This window comes from Balaenoptera ricei, chromosome 10 (genome assembly GCF_028023285.1).
Source record: "Balaenoptera ricei isolate mBalRic1 chromosome 10, mBalRic1.hap2, whole genome shotgun sequence".
Taxonomy (NCBI): domain Eukaryota; kingdom Metazoa; phylum Chordata; class Mammalia; order Artiodactyla; family Balaenopteridae; genus Balaenoptera; species Balaenoptera ricei.
The window spans coordinates 2335523-2354493 of record NC_082648.1 but is presented as its reverse complement, the minus strand read 5'-3'; the positions used below and the strand labels follow the sequence as shown (position 1 = coordinate 2354493).

Genomic DNA, 18971 nt, shown 5'->3' with positions numbered 1-18971 from the left:
AAAATGATCACGGCAATAAGTCTAGTTAACATCTCTTAACTGAACTACTTCTAATCGGGCTCATTACAGAGCCTCTAACAGTAAGAATTAAAGGCTCTAATACAAGCTTGTACCGACAAACAGAATCTCATTAAGAAGTTCGTTTTGGTCCTCCCCCCAGCTCCTCAAGAGAACGCGCTAGTGATAATATCCAGTCTATGTATTTTCTACATGTGATTACAATGCAGCAGGATTATCGGATTGCACAAAGTTTGAAGCGTTCTTCTCATGAAGTAAACTGTCATTAGTATTAGTGAAGACAGAAACCAATTTTTGGAAAGGAGGAATGAATATAAATATGAGTTAGGGCAAATTGGATGACTGGGTGAGCCACGCTGGGATGCAGAGGTAAAGAAATTGAAGCTCTATGTCCTATATTTAGTATTTAAATAACGATAATTTTAAAGATCTTTCTTAGGGGAAGTCTGTTGATGTGCCAGGCCTGGAAGAGAAGAAGGATGTCTCTGTCATAGTGCAGACAGCTCACATTTTTACCCTTTCTCTATTCCCCACTGCACATAACTTCCACTCATAGGCCTGGGGATAGAGACAGATCTTCCACAAGCATCTTGTTATCTAGTAGTGAAATATTAGTAACAACTTAAAAGTCCCAACTGAAGTAGTGTTTAAATAAGTTTTAGTTCAGCCATGTGATGAAAGATTATGCTGTCACTTAAAATAATATTGTATATTTAAAAATTAGTGATAATTTTGATGGAAATATGGAAATATGATTATAGTGTTAGGTTAAAAAATAAAACATGTTCATGAAGTAAAAAAAAAAGAAAGGAAGAAATGTATTTAAAAGTAAAAGCATAGAAAAATATTGGAAGGAAATATATCAAAATGTTAATATGGTTATCTCTGTGGTAGAATTATGAGTGGTTTTTACACTTTTTTTTTTTTTGCTTACCTCTATTTTGTAAATTTTCTAAATATAAAATGTATACTCCTGGAAGAATAAAACAATGAAGGTTAGTTTTTAAAGAGTGTTAACAAATAAAATGGTTTTCTGGCCTTTATAGAGATAAAATAATGTAATTTTTTAAAGTATGTCTTTTGCTGTTCTGATGAATAGAATTTATTATAGACCTAGTTTGTTGTGTGTATGTATGAATGTGTGTGTGTGTGTGTGTGTGTATGTGTGTGTTGGGGGGGGTGATCTTGGATACACAGAGTTAAATTTAACATTTTAAATTAATCACATGGTTGACATCTGCTATGACCAGGGCCCCTTCCCAGGTATTGCAGAGGACACAGTTGTTATGAGGCACAGACCTTGTTTACAGAAGGCCTACATCAGATGTGGAAAAAAGGCTTAAACGTGGAAAAGTCAATAACAATCCCCATAGCAAGCTGATAGGTTTTTCCACAAGTCATTACATGATGTTCCGTTCATGTAATTTGATGACCAGAAGATGCTTCTTGAGAGGACCTGTCCACTTGAAAACATCTTAGTCAGTCTTTTTTGGAATGTTATGTGTCTTTAGGTAATAACCGTGTGTCACAGGAATCTGCAGAGGTAAGATTTTTTTCCCATTTATAAAAAAATTGAACCAAAGTTGATTTGGCAATAAGATAGGGGCTAAGGCTCTACAAGGGCTTTAAATTTCTCTTTGGGCCAGGGTTCGGCCTTTTGGACCCCTTCTAATTACTACCTGTGACTATTTTTTCTAACCAAGGTCTAGCCCTTATGTTCTGATTCTTGGGTAGCTGATCCAGCACTTCAATCTGTCCTGGTTTGTTACAGGCAGAGATAAGTGATAAGATTCCCCAATCCTATTCTGTCATAGCTTAATACCTCTGTTGAAGCTTGGGGATAAGAGCTGCAGAGATGCACGGATGGAGAGCTGAAGTCAGCCTGGCAGTAGGAAAGGTCTACTCTGACAAGCTGCTCCCAAGGTGCACTAAGCTGTGAGGCAGCACCGCCTTGTCTTTCTCTAGGGAACCCCCGCGTTCCAGACTTAGATTCCGCACGCACATCCCTAACCTGGCTCTTATTAGTACCGCGACTTGTGTTAGTGTTTAAGCACCCTTATTCAAGAATTAAAATCATTACTGCATATAAAATGTGAAATCAGACATGCTTCCTCTCCAGTGGTCTAGAGATTCACACAAAAGAAATTGAGAAGTATTTTAGGAGAGGGTGAGAGAATGAAAGTAGTGGAGGGGGAAAGAAGTAATCATTTCAGGATTTTTCTAGAGAAATTATAAAGAAACTTCACCGGAAGTCCCAAAGGGAGTAGGTTGAAGTAACTTGCCACTCTGACAAAGGAAAACCAACTGATTATGAATTCAGTTCAGCGAAGGGCCTGGTTCTGCTAGTCTCATCACTACAGCCCTAGATGGCCCAGGTTCCTCTTCCTTCATCACCTGCCCCGATTGTTTCCTTGTATTGTGTATACTTTTATGAGCTTTGTGATTCTAGAACCAGGTGCTCTGCATCCTTATCAACACTTGGTATTCTCTGTCTCCTTTAGTCATTCTAGTAAGTACGTGGTAATATTACACTGTGGTTTTAATTTTCACTACATCAATGACTAATTATGATGCAATACATCTGTTCATGTGCCTATTTGTCATCCATTTATCTTCTTTGGTAAAGTATCTGTTCAAATCTTTTGCACACTTTTTAAAAATTGCACTATTTATCTTAATGTTGAGTTGTAAGAGTTCCCTACATATTTTGTTTACAAATATTTTTCCAGATATTTGTTTCGCAATGTTTATTCTGTGGCCTTTTCATTTTTACAACATTTCTTTTAAAAAACAAATTTAAAAAATTTTTATGAAGTCCAGTTTAACAATTTTTTCTTTATGTGCATTTTGTGTCCAAAAATTCTGTGCCTAACCCAAGATCACAAAGATTTTCTCCTACATTTTCTTCTGGAAGTTTTACAGTTTTAACTCTTATATTTAAGTGTATGACCCAACTCAAGTAAAGTTTTATGTACTGTGTGAGGAAAGGATTGGCCACCCAATTGTTCCAGCATTATTTGTTGTAAAGGCTACCCTTTCTTCTTTGAATTACCTTGGCACCTTTGTCTATTTGTATTTTGGCACTCACTATTCTGATCAACTGATCATTCGTCAGTCTTTATGTCAGGACCACACTGTTTGGATGACTGCAGCTTTATAGTGAGTCTTGAAATCAGGTAGTGTAAGTCTTTCAACTTTGTTCTTTTTCAAAATTGTTCCTGCTATATCAGGTCCTTTTATTTCTATGTAAATTTAGAATCAGTCTGTCAAATTTTTTTTTTTTAGACTCCTCCATTATATGCTGTCTTAAAGTATTACGGTGGCTGTATTTTCCTAGTCTCTTTTACACATAGGTATTGAAAAAATCAGAGCAGTTTTCTTTTCTTTTTTTTTTTTGGCTGCGTTGGGTCTTAGTTGTGGAACGCAGGATCTTTCGTTGCGGCCATGGGCTCTTCTGTGGCGTGCTGGCTTCTCTCTAGTTGTGGCGCAGGCTCCAGAGCACATGGGCTCTGTAGTTTTCAGCATGCAGCCTCTCTTGTTGAGGCACACGAGCTCAGTAGTTGTGGCGCGTGGGCTTACTTGCCCCACGGCATGTGGGATCTTAGTTCCCCACCAGGGATCGAACCTGCGTCCCCTGCATTGGAAGGCGGATTCTTTACTACTGGACCACCAGGGAAGTCCCTGTCAATTTTCATTTTTAAAAAGTCTGCTGGGATTTTGATTGAGGTTGCATTGAATCTATAGATCAATTTTGGGAGAACTGACATCTTAACACTATTGAGTGTTCTGATCCAAAACAGGATATATCTTCCCATTTATTTAGGTCTTTAATTCTCTCAGTAATATTTTGTGGCTTTTAGTATATAAATCTTGTGCATAGTTTGCTAAATTTATTCCTAAGTATAGCATGTTCTTGACACTATTTTAATTAATATTAAATTTATTTATATTTTTTAAAATAAAAATTGTATATGTTTTTGATGATTTGATATACATATCCATAATGAAATTATTAGTATAGTAAAGCTAATTAACATATCATCTTCTCAGATAATTACCATTTTTGGATGTGATGAGTTTGCCTGAAATCTACTCTCTTAGCATATTTTCAGTGTTCAATACAGTATTATTAGGTATAGTCATCATGCCTGTAATTAGATCTCTGGACTTATTCATCCTACATGACTGCAGTTTTGTACCCTTTGACCAACATCTCCTTGTTTCCTCCACTGCCACTGCCCCCGCCCATTCTTATTCTTTGCTTCTATGAATTCAATCATTTTTTTCCCCAGATTCCATATGTAAGTGAGATCATATAGTATTTGTCTTTCTCCATCTGGCTTATTTCACTTAGCATAATGTTTTCAAGGTTCATCCATGTTGCCACAAATGGCAGGATTTTCTTTTACCTCATGGCTGAATAATATTCCATTTTGTATATATACCTCATCTTCTTTATCCATTCATCCATTGATGGACACTTAGGTTGCTTCCATGTCTTGGCTACTGTAAATAATGCTACTACAAACATGGGAGTGCACATATCTTTCCGAGTTAGTGTTTTCATTTCCTTCAAATAAATACCCAGAGGTAGAATTGCTGGATCATATAGTAGTTCTATTTTTACTTTCTTGAGGAACCTCCATACTGTTTTCCATAGTGGCTGCACTAAGTGACATTCCCACCAACAGTGCACAAGGGTCCCCTTTTCTCCACATCCTTGCCAACACTTATTTCTTGTCTTTTTGGTGACAGTCATTCTAACTGGTGTGAGGTGTTATCTCATTGAGGTTTTGACTTGCATTTCCTTGATGATTCGTGACACTGAGCACTTTTTCATATACCTGTTGGCTGTTTAGATGTCTTCTTCTGAAAAATATCTATTCAGGTCCTTTGCTCATTCTTAAATCAGGTTATTTGTTTTTTTGCTGTCGAGTTGTATGAGTTCCTTACATATTTTAGATATTAATCCCTTATCAGCTCTATGGTTTGCAAAAATTTTCTCCCATTCTGTAGGTTGCCTTTTCATTTTTTTTGATTACTTCCTTTGCATTGTGGAAGCTTTTTAGTTTGATGTAGTCCCACTTGTTTATTTTTGCTTTTGTTGCTTGTGCTTTTGGTGTCATACCCAGGAAATCACTAGTTTCATTTAGTTGTTTGTATTTTCTTGTATTTCACTGAATTTCTTTAAGAGGATTATTCTTAATTTTTGGTCGGACAGTTCATAGATCTCCATTACTTTAGGATCAGTTATTGGAGCTCTATTATTTTACTTTGGTGATACCATGTGTACTTGATTATTTGTGATCCTCGTGGCCTCGTGTTGATGTATGTACACTTGAAGAAGTAGGCACCTCTTCTAGTCTTTACAGACTGATTTCGGCAGGGAAAGCCCTTCACCAGGCGGCCCATCCAGAGAGTCTGGGTTGCACATCTGTTGGTTATCTCCAGGCTTGCTCTGGAGCCCTTCAGCAAGCGAGTCTGGTGCCTGGGTCAACAGGTGGGCAGGCCTAATGCCTCAGTCCATCATGGGGTGGGCCTGAAGCCTGGGTCCACTGGGTTGAGCTTGGCACTTGGATCCATGGGGCGGGTCTGGTACCTAAGGCTGTGGTGGTAGGCTGAAGACTACACCAGGTGGCAGGCCTGGTGTCTAGGACTGTAATATTAGGCATCAAGCCTGGTCCCATGGGGGCTGGCCCAGTGCTGAGGTCTGCTGGGGCAGGCCGGGGCTCTGGTTCTGCTGGAGCCTGGGGCCACAGGGGTCAGTCTGGCATTGGGGTAGGCCTGGTCCTGGGGCTTCAGTAAAGTCAAGTGTTCATTTCATTCTCTTTCTCCCACTGGGAGGGTGTCTCTCTTCACACTGGGCTGCCTGGGGTTGGGGAAAGGGTGACAGAGATAATGTGAAACTGTCTTTCCTTCCCTCCTCAATGCATCTTTTCTTACTTCTGTGCTCCACCCAGGTGCTCTAATACCCACCTGGAATCCTTAGCTCTTGTGAAGGTATTTTTGCATGTGGATATTCGTTCAAATTGATGTTTCTGTGAGGGGACAATCACTAGAAACTTGCTGAAGTCTGAAAGCCAAGCGATATATTTAAATTTTAGATTGTCCATTGCTTGTATATAGAAATGCAATTGATTTTTGTATATTGACCTTGTATCCAGTGTCCTTGTTAAATCACTTCTTAGTTCTAGTAGTGCTATTTTTTTTTTTTTTACATTCCTTAGGCTATCTGTGAATAAAGGCAGTTTTACTTCTTTCTTTATAGTCTGCATGCCTCTCATCTTTTATCCTCTCTTGTTGCATTGGGCAGGACTGCCAGTACCATGTTAAATAAAGTAGTGGGAGTGAATATTCTTACCTTGTCTGCCATCTTAGAGAGAAAGCATTTGTTCTTCCACCATTAAGCATGATGTTAGCTCTAGGTTTTTTGTAGATGAACTTTATCACATTGAAAAAGTTCCCTTTTATTTATAGTCAGTGGAAGGATTTTTTTAATAATGAATAATTGTTGAGTTATGTCAAGTGATTTTTATGCATCTATTGAGATGATCATATGTTTTTTTGTTTGCTGATATGGCCAGTCACACTGATTATTTTTGTATTATATTATGTTTATTATTATATCTTGAGAAAAACCCAACTTGAACATGATGTATTATCCTTTTTAAAAAAATATCACTGGTTTTTATTTACTAAAATTTTGTTCAGGATTTTTGTATCATGTTCATGATAGATATTAAACTGTAGTTTTCTTTTTGTGTAGTATCTTTGTCTGGTTTTGGTAACTGGGTAATGCTAGCCTGATAGTATGAGCTGGGAATTGTTTCTACTCTCTTTTCTGAAAAGTTTGCATACAGTTTGTATTATACGATTATATTTCCTTATGTGCTTGGTATAATTCACCGATGAAGTCATTGGGCCTGGAGTTTTCTCTGTGAGAAGATTAACTATAAATTCAATTTCCTTGATATAGGGCCACTAAGTTTTCTTTTTTCTTGAGTGAACATTAATAGTTTGTGTTTTAAGATATTTGTTCATCTTATTTGTCAATATATTGACATAAAGTAGTTCAGCATGTTCTCCAATTACCCTTTTAATTCTGCAGGATATACTATGATGTCCCCACTTGCATTCCTGACATTGGTAAGTTGACTTTTCTCTATTTGTGATTAATCTGGCTAGAGGTTTATCAAATTTATCAATCTTTTCAAAGAAACTTGGAGGTTTCATTGATATGAGCTACTGTTTTTCCACTTTCTATTTCACTGATTTCCACTCTTCATTTAATATTTTCTTCTTTCTGCTTACTCTGAGCTAATTTCCCATTTTCTTTTTAATTTTTTAGGATAGAATCTTGAGAAGTTGATTTTAGATCTTTCTTCTTTCCAGTATAACCATTTAATGTTGTACATTTCCCTCTAAGCACTGCTTTAGCTTTATCCTGCAAATTTTTACCTTGTACCATATATCCGTAATGATGTTGTCTACTTGCTCTATAATGAATGAAGAATTTTGAAATATCCTACCATAGTTACGGACTTAGTCTACTTTTTCTTTTCAGAGTTTTTGCGTCATGTAGTTTGAAGTCTTGTTATTAGGTGCATACATATATAGGACTGAAATGTCTTCTTGATGAGTTGACCCTTTATCATTATGAGATATTCCTTTCTATCCCTGTTAATAGTCCTTTTTAGTATTAATATAGCCACTCTTGTTTTCCTTTGATTAGTATTTGCATGATGTATCTTTTTTCATCCTTTTACTTCTAATCTGTCTTGATATTTAAAGTGTTTTGTTTTGTTTTTTTTTTTAAAGATATCTTTATTGATTGACTGATTGATTGCTATGTTGGGTCTTCGTTTCTGTGCTAGGGCTTTCTGCAGTTGCGGCAAGTGGGGGCCACTCTTCATCGCGGTGCGCGGACCTCTCGCTATTGTGGCTTCTCTTGTTGCGGAGCACAGGCTCCAGACGTGCAGGCTCAGTAGTTGTGGCTTACGGGCCTAATTGCTCCGCAGCATGTGGGATCTTCCCAGACCAGGGCTCGAACCCATGTCCCCTGCATTAGCAGGCAGATTCTCAACCACTGCGCCACCAGGGAAGCCCTAAAGTGTTTTTTTTTTTTAAAAATAGGTAGCATATGGTTGGATGTTGCTTTTTTTATCCACTCTGTCAATATCTTCCTTTTAATTATAGAGTTTAGAAGAGTTTAAACCATTTACATTTATTGATACTGTCAGTATGGTTGGATTGAAATTTTCCTGTTGCTTTCTGTTTTCTAGTTGCTCCATGTGTTTTATTTTTCTTCTTTTTCTGCCTTCTTTTAAGTATTTTTTTAATGATTCAATTTTATCTCTATTGGCTTATTAATTATAACTTTGTTTTATAATTTTAGTGATTTAGTGTTTACTGTATATATTTTTAACTTATTATAATTTACCCTCAAATAATATTATGCCATTTCACATATAGTGTTAAGAACTTTATAATGGTATTCTTCCATTACCCCCATCTGTCCTTTGTGCTGTAACTGTTACCCATTTTCTTTTATAGATAAAAGTAATTTATAAATTTATAAAGGTAAATTATATACATTATTATTATATTTTCTTTAAATTGATATTTATCTTTTAATGTGATTTAAAAGGATGCTTTTCTATTTCCCATCAAATTTATTTTTTCCAGTGTTTCTCATTCCCTGTTTAAATCCTAATTTACTAATCCATCTACTAACATTTTCTTTTCCTAAAGAACTTAAAAAAAACCCCCACTTTTATTGTAGTGCAGGTCTGCTTGCAATGAATTCTTTCACCAAAAATACACCCAAGTTGGGTGGGGTGGTGGTGGTGAAACGCTCCAACAGGTGTATTTTGTAATAGCTTCCTAGGTAATTCTGATAAATCTCTTCTTGTGAGAACTTGTTAAGGCCTGGAAGATGGTATGGATTCCCATTTTAAAATATTTTCCCCAGGGAATTCTCTGGCAGTCCAGTGCTTAGGCATCCATGCTTTCACTACCAAGGTCCCAGGTTCAATCCCTGCCCCCCACGGAACTAAGACCCTGCAAGCTGTGCAGTGTGGCTAAAAAAAATAAATAAAAATTTAAAAAAATACTTTGAATCCTGGGAATTGCCTGGCAATCCAGTGGTTAGGACTCCGTGCTTCCACTGCAGGGGGCATGGATTCGATCCCTGTTCAGGGAACTAAGATCCTGCATGCTGCACGGTGTGGCCAAAAAAATAAATGAAATGAAATGAAATAAAATGAAATAAAATAAAATAAAATAAAATAAAATAAAATATTTTCCCCAATGTTCTTTCTAGATGATCTAATAAACTTATACTTGGTAATGTCATATGATGGAATATTATGCAGCCATTAAAAGTTATGTTTCTAAAGAATATTTAATGACATTGGAAATGCTTATAACATAACTATAAACATTTTTCTACCAGTCTGGAAAGAAGGACACCTAAGTACCAAAGGCTGATATCTCTGGCTAGTAGAGTTGCTGGTGATTTTCACTTTCATATTTTCTTCTGTATTTTTCAAACTGTCTGCAATAAATGAGAATATATTAAGAAATTCATGCTATACAGACATGAGTACTCCCAGGAATTAACTTCCCTTTTCATTTTGGTGGGTATTGCCCAGACTTTTTCTCTGTGCATTTAAATACATATAGACACATAATTTAAAAATATAACATATGATCTAATACCTATTATTCTGCAACTTGAGTTTTTTACTATTTTTATGTGACCACATATATATTTACTTCCTGCTCTTCTACTGCTGCATGGTGTTGTCAAAATTAAGTATACCATAGTTTATTTTCTTGTCAACATACAAGTAGATTGTTTCACTTTTTGGTTACAAAGCTGTAGTGGACCTTCTTATTTTTCGTGCACATGCGCAAGTATTTCTCTCAGGTAGGTACCAGAAAGGGAGACTGCTGGATCAACGGCTGTGCACATTGTACATTTTAACTAACAAATTGCCCTCAAAAAAAGTTGTACTAATTTATGTTATCATTAATAGCACATGAGTTTCTCCACACCCCTGCCAACACTTGATATTATAAATCCTTAAAAATTTTGCTAATTTTTTTGAAGAAAAAATATATATTCTTATTTTAGCTTGCACTTCCCTAGTTACTGGATTCCAGAATTTTTTCAGTCATTTGCATTTCCTACTGTCTCAATTGTCTTTTCCTATCTTCTCCCCCCTTTTCTATATAGATGTCTTTTTCTTTGCGGTTTAAGGTGTTATTTATGTATTTTGGTTATTAGGCTTTTGTTATATAGGTTCTAAGTTTTTCTGCCAGCTCATCATTTGTGCTTTATTGACCAGAATTGTCAACTTTGATAATAGTCAAATGTTTTTCTTTATGGCTCTTGGATTGTTCTTTGAAGTCCTTTCCTATCCCATGTTCCCTTATATTTTAAAAATTCTTACAGCTCTTTAAAAAAAATAGCTCTTTAAACTGTGTGGATATTAATTTTGTAAATGGTGTGAGGTAGACATCTAACCTAATTTGTTTTTCAAATTAATACCTAATTGATCAAGCACTGTTTACTAACCTTTCCCCCCACTGACTTGAAACGCCGTATTTCTCATTTATGGCATGCTCATACACACATGGAACTCTCAACACACATGTTTCTGTATTCTCTCCATTATCTATGCTTATCTCAGTACCATACAGATTTAATCCTATGGTTTTCCAATTTGCTTTGATATAGGGCAAGTCTCATCCCCCTTTATTTCATTTATAATTAAAAAAGGTTTAAAAATCTATTCTTCATTGTTTAACTGTCTGATTCTCCCTTCTTCCTTGAGTTGCAAATAACAAGGAGGTAAAATAAGAAGTATTATAGACAAGACAAAAGAGCATGAGAAATGAGGGAAAAGAGACAAAAAAAGAGGAATTTTCTTAAGATGGTATTTTTTTTCTCTACACTTCAAGGTGCTACCCTATGAATTATGCCACATACAAAATAAAATAGATTTTGTGTATTCAGCCACTGTCTAAATCAAAGGTATCTCTGGCTTTCATTGCTGGCCAGTTACCAATGGCAGGGACCATGTAAACATAAAATGTGAATGGATGGGAACTAGAAAGAAACATGAATCAACGTGAGAAAATGAATAAGGACTAAAGTGAATTAAGAACATGGTGAGAGAAAATAAAATACTTGTATTCTTCGTATGGACCTACCCACCAGGAAGTCAAATCTCTGAGCTTAGTGCATCCATGGTGTCCTGGGTTCTTTCTCCTACCTCTTGATGTTTTATATGAATTACAGGGAGGTCAATTCTTTACTTGATAATTAAAGTGACAGAGAAAGGAAAATAACTATTAGGGATATAATAGTAATGAGTAATAGAAAATACCATGCTGACTGAAAGTGGGTAAGTGTTGAAAAGGGAGCTGAACAAATAAGTGTCCGTAGTAAAATATTCACATAAACAGTTTAAGCTTTAAATCTAACATTGTACCTGTTTTCCTGGTGAAGCTAACATAACACAAGTAGGAAAAGCTGTCACATGGGCAAGCCTAGTTTTAAGTCAACAATTAAATTATTTACAATGAATTTAGTTGTTCCCTGCTGAAATAACATGTCAGTAGGGCATGGTGGTTGTCATGGGACTTGTGTCCAATGCAGTGTGGCCAAAGGTTCATGGCCCAGTAAGCAGGGCCAGGTAGTAATAAAGGCTTTTAATGACCAGTCACACAGAAATATCCTCATTTTTTTTATGGTGCCAAAACAAGAACATTGTGATTTACTGATCTCCCTTTAACTCATCAATTTATAATTAGTTGTCTCATGTTTTAAAGTAGACTACTTTTCCTAGTAAAGCAACAGTTGTGCAAGTTCTAAGAAGCTGCCTCAAGAAGTACCATACAAATGTACTTTGAAGACATTTCTCCCCTTGCTTTGCACCGAGTTTACGGTTGAGACAAACCACTTAATACATATACCATAATGATATTTGCCGTTACCATAGCAAATGAGTGAAGGGGATATTCTTTAAAAAATGGAACTCTAATATTTGAAGACTCTAGTGGCCCCTACTAAACTCGCATTTTAAAATGTTCATAATCTTCCACCTTCATAAAACCTAACAACCATCGGTTTTAAAGCAACTTTTTTTGTATACCTCAAAGGGTAGCTTTTGATAAAAAATTGAGAAATAAACTATTCTACGTATCAGATGAATTGCTATGAATCGTAGAGACAAACTTCTCCAAGTGGAGCTCATGCAGCCCGTTTGGGCATTTGCTAGGAAACTAAGCGCTAAGGAATCTTCCGTTCGGCTGCTTCCAACCGCTGTCCTCCCTGTGCGGCCGCGCGGGCCGTGCGCTCCGGAGCGGGTGCCCAGAGGGCTCGGGGGCCGGAGCCGGAGCGCAGCGCGCGCGCTCGGCGCGGTTGCGCACGTTTCAGCGCTTCCCGCTCCTACCGTTGGGCTAGACTTTCAACCGCCATCTGGGTTTGGCTTCCTCCTCCGTCGGGCGCCCCCTGGTGCTCATCACCTGCACCATCTTGAGTGGCTGCGAGGAGCAAAGGTCCCGGGAGCCCAAGGATGCTTTCGAGAAAGCCGCACGTCCAAAGCCGTGGTGTCAATCACACGGGTACATGCAGGCACCTCTAGAGGAAGCTGGATGCTGTTTTACTAAGCACCAAGCAAACACAAACACAGGCGGACATTAAGTTTCATCCGAGTCAACTCGGCTCTCTCAAGTTTGTGGTAAAAGCCGCAAAGATACGTTAGACCCCGTCTCTTCTTGAATCCGCCCCCTCCCGCGCGCGCTGCGCGCTTTTTCCGGGCGGAGTTCGCTGTGACCCTTGACTGCAGTGGGGCGGCCCGTCACTTGAGAGTCAGAATCTCTGTCCTGGGCTGCAGCCGAGGATGCGGCCTTAAGTGCCATGGAAGGGATGTTCCCCCACCTATCCAATCAATGTTATGCACAAAGTCTGTCGCCCCAGAAAAGGGGTCCAGCTCCCCCGGCTCTCCGCCCACGCCCCGCTCGCGGCACCAACGCCGCTCCGCATTAAACAGGAACAGCAGCTCTTTTTCCATCCATGGCAACCCAAGAGCTCGCTCTCCCCTCAGCACAGCATGGTGGGAGTCTCTCCCCTTGTTCTGCCTCCCTCTCCTTTTCTTCTGCCTCCCCTCCTTCCACAATTAATGCCTAAGTCATGATTTTCCTAGCTAGCGCCCACTGAAGGATGGGGCTTAGCGACTCACGGTGACGCTCCCATCCGCCTTCCAGAAGGGGCGGTTTCAGAGAGAACTACAGCTCCCGTCAGGCATCAGCCTAAGCCACCGCAGGGCATCACGGGAGTCGTAGGCGCCTTCCTCCTCTGTCCCGTTCATTCCTCAAGGCGCCAACTACAAGTCCCAGTGGGCCTCGGGGCGGGCACGCCTGCGCGAGAGCCCCGCGAGCGGGGTGGGGGTGGGGCGCCCCGGGCAGCGGGGGGCGGGGCCCGAGCGGGCTGTGTGGAGGCTTCAGACGCCCGGCGCCATTTAGCGCCGAGTTTCAGCCGCGGACGGCGCGTTTCTCCCGCGGCGTCTCTGCACCCGTCTTCGTGACAGAAGGTGCCCAACCGGGTGACTGCCCTTCTTCTCCCGGCCCTCCTCGGCCCGGAGGAGCAGCAGGCTCGGGCCCTCCCACGCCAGCCCTCCCTCCGTCAGCCCCCGGCCCCGGCCCAGAGAGGACGGGGTCCGCCCGGCCCGGGGCGGGCGGCGAGGCCCGGGGCGGGGGGCAGCTCCTCCGCGTCGCGCGTCGGCCCCTCGCGTCGGGCGATGGGCGGCCTGTGAGGCCGTCCAGCAGGGCGGGGAGGAGGAGCGGCCGCCCGCCTGGCCGCGAGCCCCGGCGCGGCCTCCCCTGCCTCCGCGCCGAGCCGCCGCCGCTTGGGGGTCCGCGCGCGCCACCGCCCCAGGGCCCAGCCCGCCCCGGGCCGCGGCGGCGGCGGCGGGCAGCCGGGCCGCCTCCGTCTGGACTCTGTGCGGGCCGCCGCGCCGCCCCCATGACCGCGCGCCCCCGCCGCTCCAGCCCGCCCGGCAGCCGCTTGCCGCACGATGGCTGCGGCCCGTGAGGCGCCAGCCCCCGTGCCTCCGCCCCGCCGCCGCCCCCGACCAGCGCGCCTCGAGAGCCGCAGCGGCCGCCGCAACCGGGCCCGCGGCCCCGCCTCCCGCTCGGGCCGCCGAGTCAGTGCCGAGTGAGGGGCCGTCGGCCCGCAGCCTCGCCGCCCCGGGCCGGCCCCCTTCTTCCGCGAATTCGAGCCGCCCGCCTCGCTCCCGCTCCCACCATGTCTGGCGGCGCCGCCGACCAGCAGAGCAGCGCGCCGGGCTCCCTGTTCCTCTCGCCGCCGGCGCCTCCCCCAAAGAATGGCTCCAGTTCGGACTCCTCAGTGGGAGAGAAACTGGGCGCCGCGGCGGCAGACGCCGGAGCCGGCAGGACGGAGGAGTACCGGCGTCGCCGCCACACCATGGACAAGGACAGCCGGGGTGCGGCCGCGACCACCACCACGGAGCACCGCTTCTTCCGCCGCAGCGTCATCTGTGACTCCAACGCCACGGCGCTGGAGCTGCCCGGCCTCCCCCTCGCGCTGCCCCAGACGAGCGCGGCCGCTGTGGTCCCGCAGAGGAGCCCCCCGGAGCCCCAGCGCGAGGAAACCCTGACCCCCGCTGCCGCCCATGTGGCCCAGCAGCCGCCCGCCGCCGCCGCCGCCGCCGCCGCCCCCGCCCCCGGGGAGCCGGTCGCCGCGGGCCCAGCCGCTGCCTCGGCCCCGGGCAGCGCCGGCAGAGACCGCCAGGTTGCCCAGCCCGGCCACGCGGGGAGCAAAGAGGAGCCCCCGTCATCGAGAAGTGGCAGCGGCGGCGGCAGCGCCAAGGAACCCCAGGAGGAACGGAGCCAGCAGCAGGATGACATCGAAGAGCTGGAGACCAAGGCCGTGGGAATGTCCAATGATGGCCGCTTTCTCAAGTTTGACATCGAGATCGGCAGGGGCTCCTTTAAGACGGTCTACAAAGGTCTGGACACCGAAACCACCGTGGAGGTCGCCTGGTGTGAACTGCAGGTATGCCCCACCTACTTCTTTATTTCTCGGTGGTTTGGATTCCCGATTTGGCTCGGTTCGGCCAGTTTCCCGAGTTCGCCCTTTGCATGTCTTTCTCTGATTGTTTGCTCCGAAAAGGGGGGAGGCCACCTTTTGGAAGAGAAACCAGAATTTGGGGCATGCACCTAGGTGTTTGGATAGGAAAGGAGTTAGTATTGGTAGCCAAAGAGATTTGTTTCTAGGGAGGAGTGATGAAAGTCATCCTGATACAAATGCATTGCCTATTCGTCATTGTTTTACTCGTCTGGCAGGAAACGGAATCAGTGGGGAAGTTTTTGGGTTAGGAAAGTACAGTCTTCTTGCCTTGTGCTCCTCAGGGGGTCTGCAGTGATGAGCTGCTTGTGTGTTAGGTGCGTGTTTCCGTTCCTGAGATCAGGCTGTCCTTTTAAATTAAGAACGACCTTGTTCCTCCTGACTGGCTTTCCTTTGGATATATCTTAGTTGGTGATCACACAGGCATCTAATAAACTATAAGAAGGGCTTCCTTCTCTGGATAATTTGGGACCAGAAAGTTATAGTAAGTGTTTGATACTGTTTCACCTAATGATGCATAAACCTTATGATAGCTAGCAGTGATCTGACGTTGTTAATTAAAACGAGTATGTCTTCAGCCCATTCACTATACTGTGGGTAGTACAGGAGCTTATGTAAAATTGTATATGTGCTTTGAGAGTCGTCATGTCATTATCGTTGTTTTAACTTTGTTGTAAAAAGTTTTTAAGCCAAACTTTCCCAGGAGTACAAAGGAGTCACAAAGCTTCCTTTTTCACCTCTCCGGGAGATTTTCATGGTGTAAATGAAATGATTTTCATGGTGTGTCATCCTGGTTGACAAGGATATTCTAGGTTTAAATAGCTGGGTTTGGGCTACTTATTGCTTGACCTGGAGCAGCTTGATTGACTGTTGTCCTCACCGGGAAGTGAACATACATAGGTTATTGGAAGAAGCAGAGTTGAACTGAATGAAAAAGCCACTTACATTATACATGAAAAATGCCAGTATCCATATTCTTCTTGCCAAGAAAATGGACCAAGCTGAATTAGGATATGAAAGTACCTGAATGATCTAGGAATTTATCTATTATCCATGAACTAATATGTTAACACTTAACCGTTTGAATGTCACCTTCCAAATGACCAAGGCTATATCAAGTGTGAAGGGAAATTAACATGTGGAAGAAGTAAACTTCAAAACTGACAGGTTTTTTAGGAATGTAATTTCTTAAGTTTTATAGTTAGTGTTATAGAACTTCTAAGGCACTGTGAAATAAAACCTACTCAATTTTATAGTGTTTTAGAGTTGGGAAGGTAGCAGACCTTTTTTTAAAATAAATTGTGAAACTATAACTTTATTCTGGTTGGTCAGTCATACTCAAAAACTTAGGTCTGATTTCTTTTGGTTTACAGGCAGACACCTGTTTCTTTTTTGTACCTCGGGTGCTTATTGCTACTGGTCCTGGATTTTATTCTTCTGTAGTTTCATATTTGAATAGGTGCTTTTTTAACAGTTTTTTTTTTTTTTTTCCTTAATTAGTTACCTTACTCTCTTAAGACTAGACCCAAGTAAATGTTGAGCACTTTATGGATGTAATGTGTGTGTTTTCCTTTTTTGTCACTTGGAATTTTCTGATAGTTTATTATCCTGAAACTAATGATACAGTGGGGAAAAAACCCTCAATTTGTCTAATGTCAGAATAAGAATTTTGTCTAAGCTTCTCAGTTTTTCCTGGAACTGTTGACTTTTTTGATTTTTGTTCTCTACCTAGGCATGGTCATGGTTAAACAAAAGAATATCTGCTATCTTTACATATATTACAATAATATTGCCATATTATTTTTACGTTAGTTCAGGGTTTGGCTGGAGAACCAAATGAATCCTAGTTCATTGAGTGGTACCCTGGTTTGGAACCTTCCATACATGTCATTTGACTGTACTTCTACAGTTTTTCTTTTTGGTTTTTAAAATGTGATTATCTTAGCTCCAGGATCCTTTATAGCAGTAGTTGGACAGTGTTTATGATTTTTTGGGCAGAACTTTTGCCTAATAACCTATTCAGTAGGTTAGTGTTTGGGTTTTTGTCTTTGGATATAAACTGAAGGACAAGCCAAGGGATTACTAAATCACTGGGAAAAAAGGAAAGCTTTTTTCACTAAATGTATATTTATTAATATGCATATTTTTCTGTAGGAGGACTGGAGAAATACTGTGTTCAGTTGTTGAGTTAAAAATCTTGTGTATTAAAACTGGAAGACATCTTAGGTTTTTCTTCCCAGCTGCTTATTTGATAAATAAAGAACCTGAAGTCATGCAGCAGGTAAATGACTTGCTTGGGTTGATAAAGAACGGAAATTAAACTGGTTAGGATCTAATAATTTGAGAAATGTTAAAGCATTTGTAGTGCAGTAGATGGTTAATTAGTAAATCTCAAATGAAGCAGTTCTGTTTTGGCGTGGAAGTTACTGTCAGATTTTTGGAGAAATCCTATCCTGTAACCATGGGAAATTCCAGACTTCTGATTTGGGTGTTGATTTTATCACTTCAAATGGAGAAATAAATAGGCTTTTTGGGGTGGAGAATGGGTGAGTGTGGTATATAAGTCAAATTTGTTTACATCAAGCTTATTTTTAGAGTCACAATATGCATACTTAGTAAAACAAATATTGACTCTTAATAAATAATATATAGGTAATACTTTGATACCACAGGATTTTAAGAGATAACAGATCTTTTAAGATGAAAATTTCTTTACCTGGTTTTATTAGGTAGGCTGTGCTTTAATTTTACTTCTATGTTGGCTTGGTCAGAAAATGTTATTGCTGGACTTTGCAGAATTTACATTGCTTTTTTAGGGAGGGTTCTTTTTTGTTTTTTGTTTTAAAGAAGCATAGCATAGTTTGCTTGAAGAAAACATGGAGATTCAAGAATGGTTGTTTTACTCTAAGCACTTTTCTCCCCATGCTACTTCTAAATACTGAGTTCACTTGATAATATTGATGAGATTGTTTCCAGACCTACCTGAAAGGAGAGGTCAAATCATAAATTTTGATTAAGCTCCAAAATACTTACTGTCTACTTTTCTCTGGCTTTTCACAAGTTAAAGCTCATGTCTCATCATGAGTATATGATATTAACGTTTTATGAAAAGTTTATCAGTGCTGCAGAAATTGGATGTGGTTCTGTGGTTAAGAAACCATAACATTTTTTTGCTATAGTTCTTAAAATAATTCATTGAACTGTATCTTCCCATTTGAATATTGAGGATTTTTCTTATCTGTATTTTTTAAATTTGTGCCACATTTCTTGTTTTTAGGAACCTGCAGTAACTTTTAGTTTCAGGAACTAAATTTCAGGGAATAGTCTTTGGAGTTTTTCTTGTTTGTTTTTAAATTCCCCGAGTCACTGATTTGTTGGAGTATGGGCAGGATTCAGGTAACTCAAGGGTAGCTGCTATGCAAATTAAAGAATGATTGGTGACTTGTTCGAAGTAATCCTTTGTCCCTTCTAAACAGGACAGAATAGAATTAAGGACAGGATAATTTTGGGTAGGTAAGATTTAATTTAAAATATATGTAGATTTATTGCCTTAAGAAGTAACTTCATGGCACAGGAAAAAGAATTACGTTTAGGTTGATTTTTTTTTTTTTAAATGATATAGTTAGTTCTTACTTAGTCTTAAGGACTTAAATGTTTTCCTTTTCTCTTATTTACCTTTAGTATCACAGTTGTTTCTAGCGTAAGAACTTGGAAAGAGAGGTTTTTTTTTGGTTTTTTTTTTTTAAGATTTTTTTTTGATGACCATTTTTTAAATATAGATTGATTTATGGCT

At 40.9% G+C, this 18971-nt stretch overlaps 1 protein-coding gene and 1 long non-coding RNA gene across 16 annotated transcripts in view; one reads left to right on the top strand and one right to left on the bottom strand.

Annotated features, from left to right (window-relative positions):
- Positions 1–9402: 9402 nt before the first annotated feature.
- On the bottom strand, positions 9403–13288 carry LOC132372892 (uncharacterized). The gene is made up of 2 exons (XR_009505273.1): positions 12483–13288; positions 9403–9574 (listed from the first exon to the last, which is right to left on the bottom strand). It is a non-coding gene; the product is annotated as an uncharacterized LOC132372892 (long non-coding RNA).
- Positions 13289–14078: 790 nt separating this feature from the next.
- Positions 14079–18971, top strand: part of WNK1 (WNK lysine deficient protein kinase 1) — a 134918-nt gene continuing 130025 nt past the window's right edge. For 6 of the 15 annotated variants that reach the window (XM_059935058.1, XM_059935057.1, XM_059935056.1 and 3 more), the window contains exon 1: positions 14079–15106. In XM_059935058.1, coding sequence (XP_059791041.1) covers positions 14336–15106 — 771 coding nt within the window. In that variant the 5' untranslated portion in view covers positions 14079–14335. The remainder of the gene's footprint in view (positions 15107–18971) is intronic. The other 9 variants (XM_059935068.1, XM_059935067.1, XM_059935064.1 and 6 more) reach the window with 4 other exon arrangements.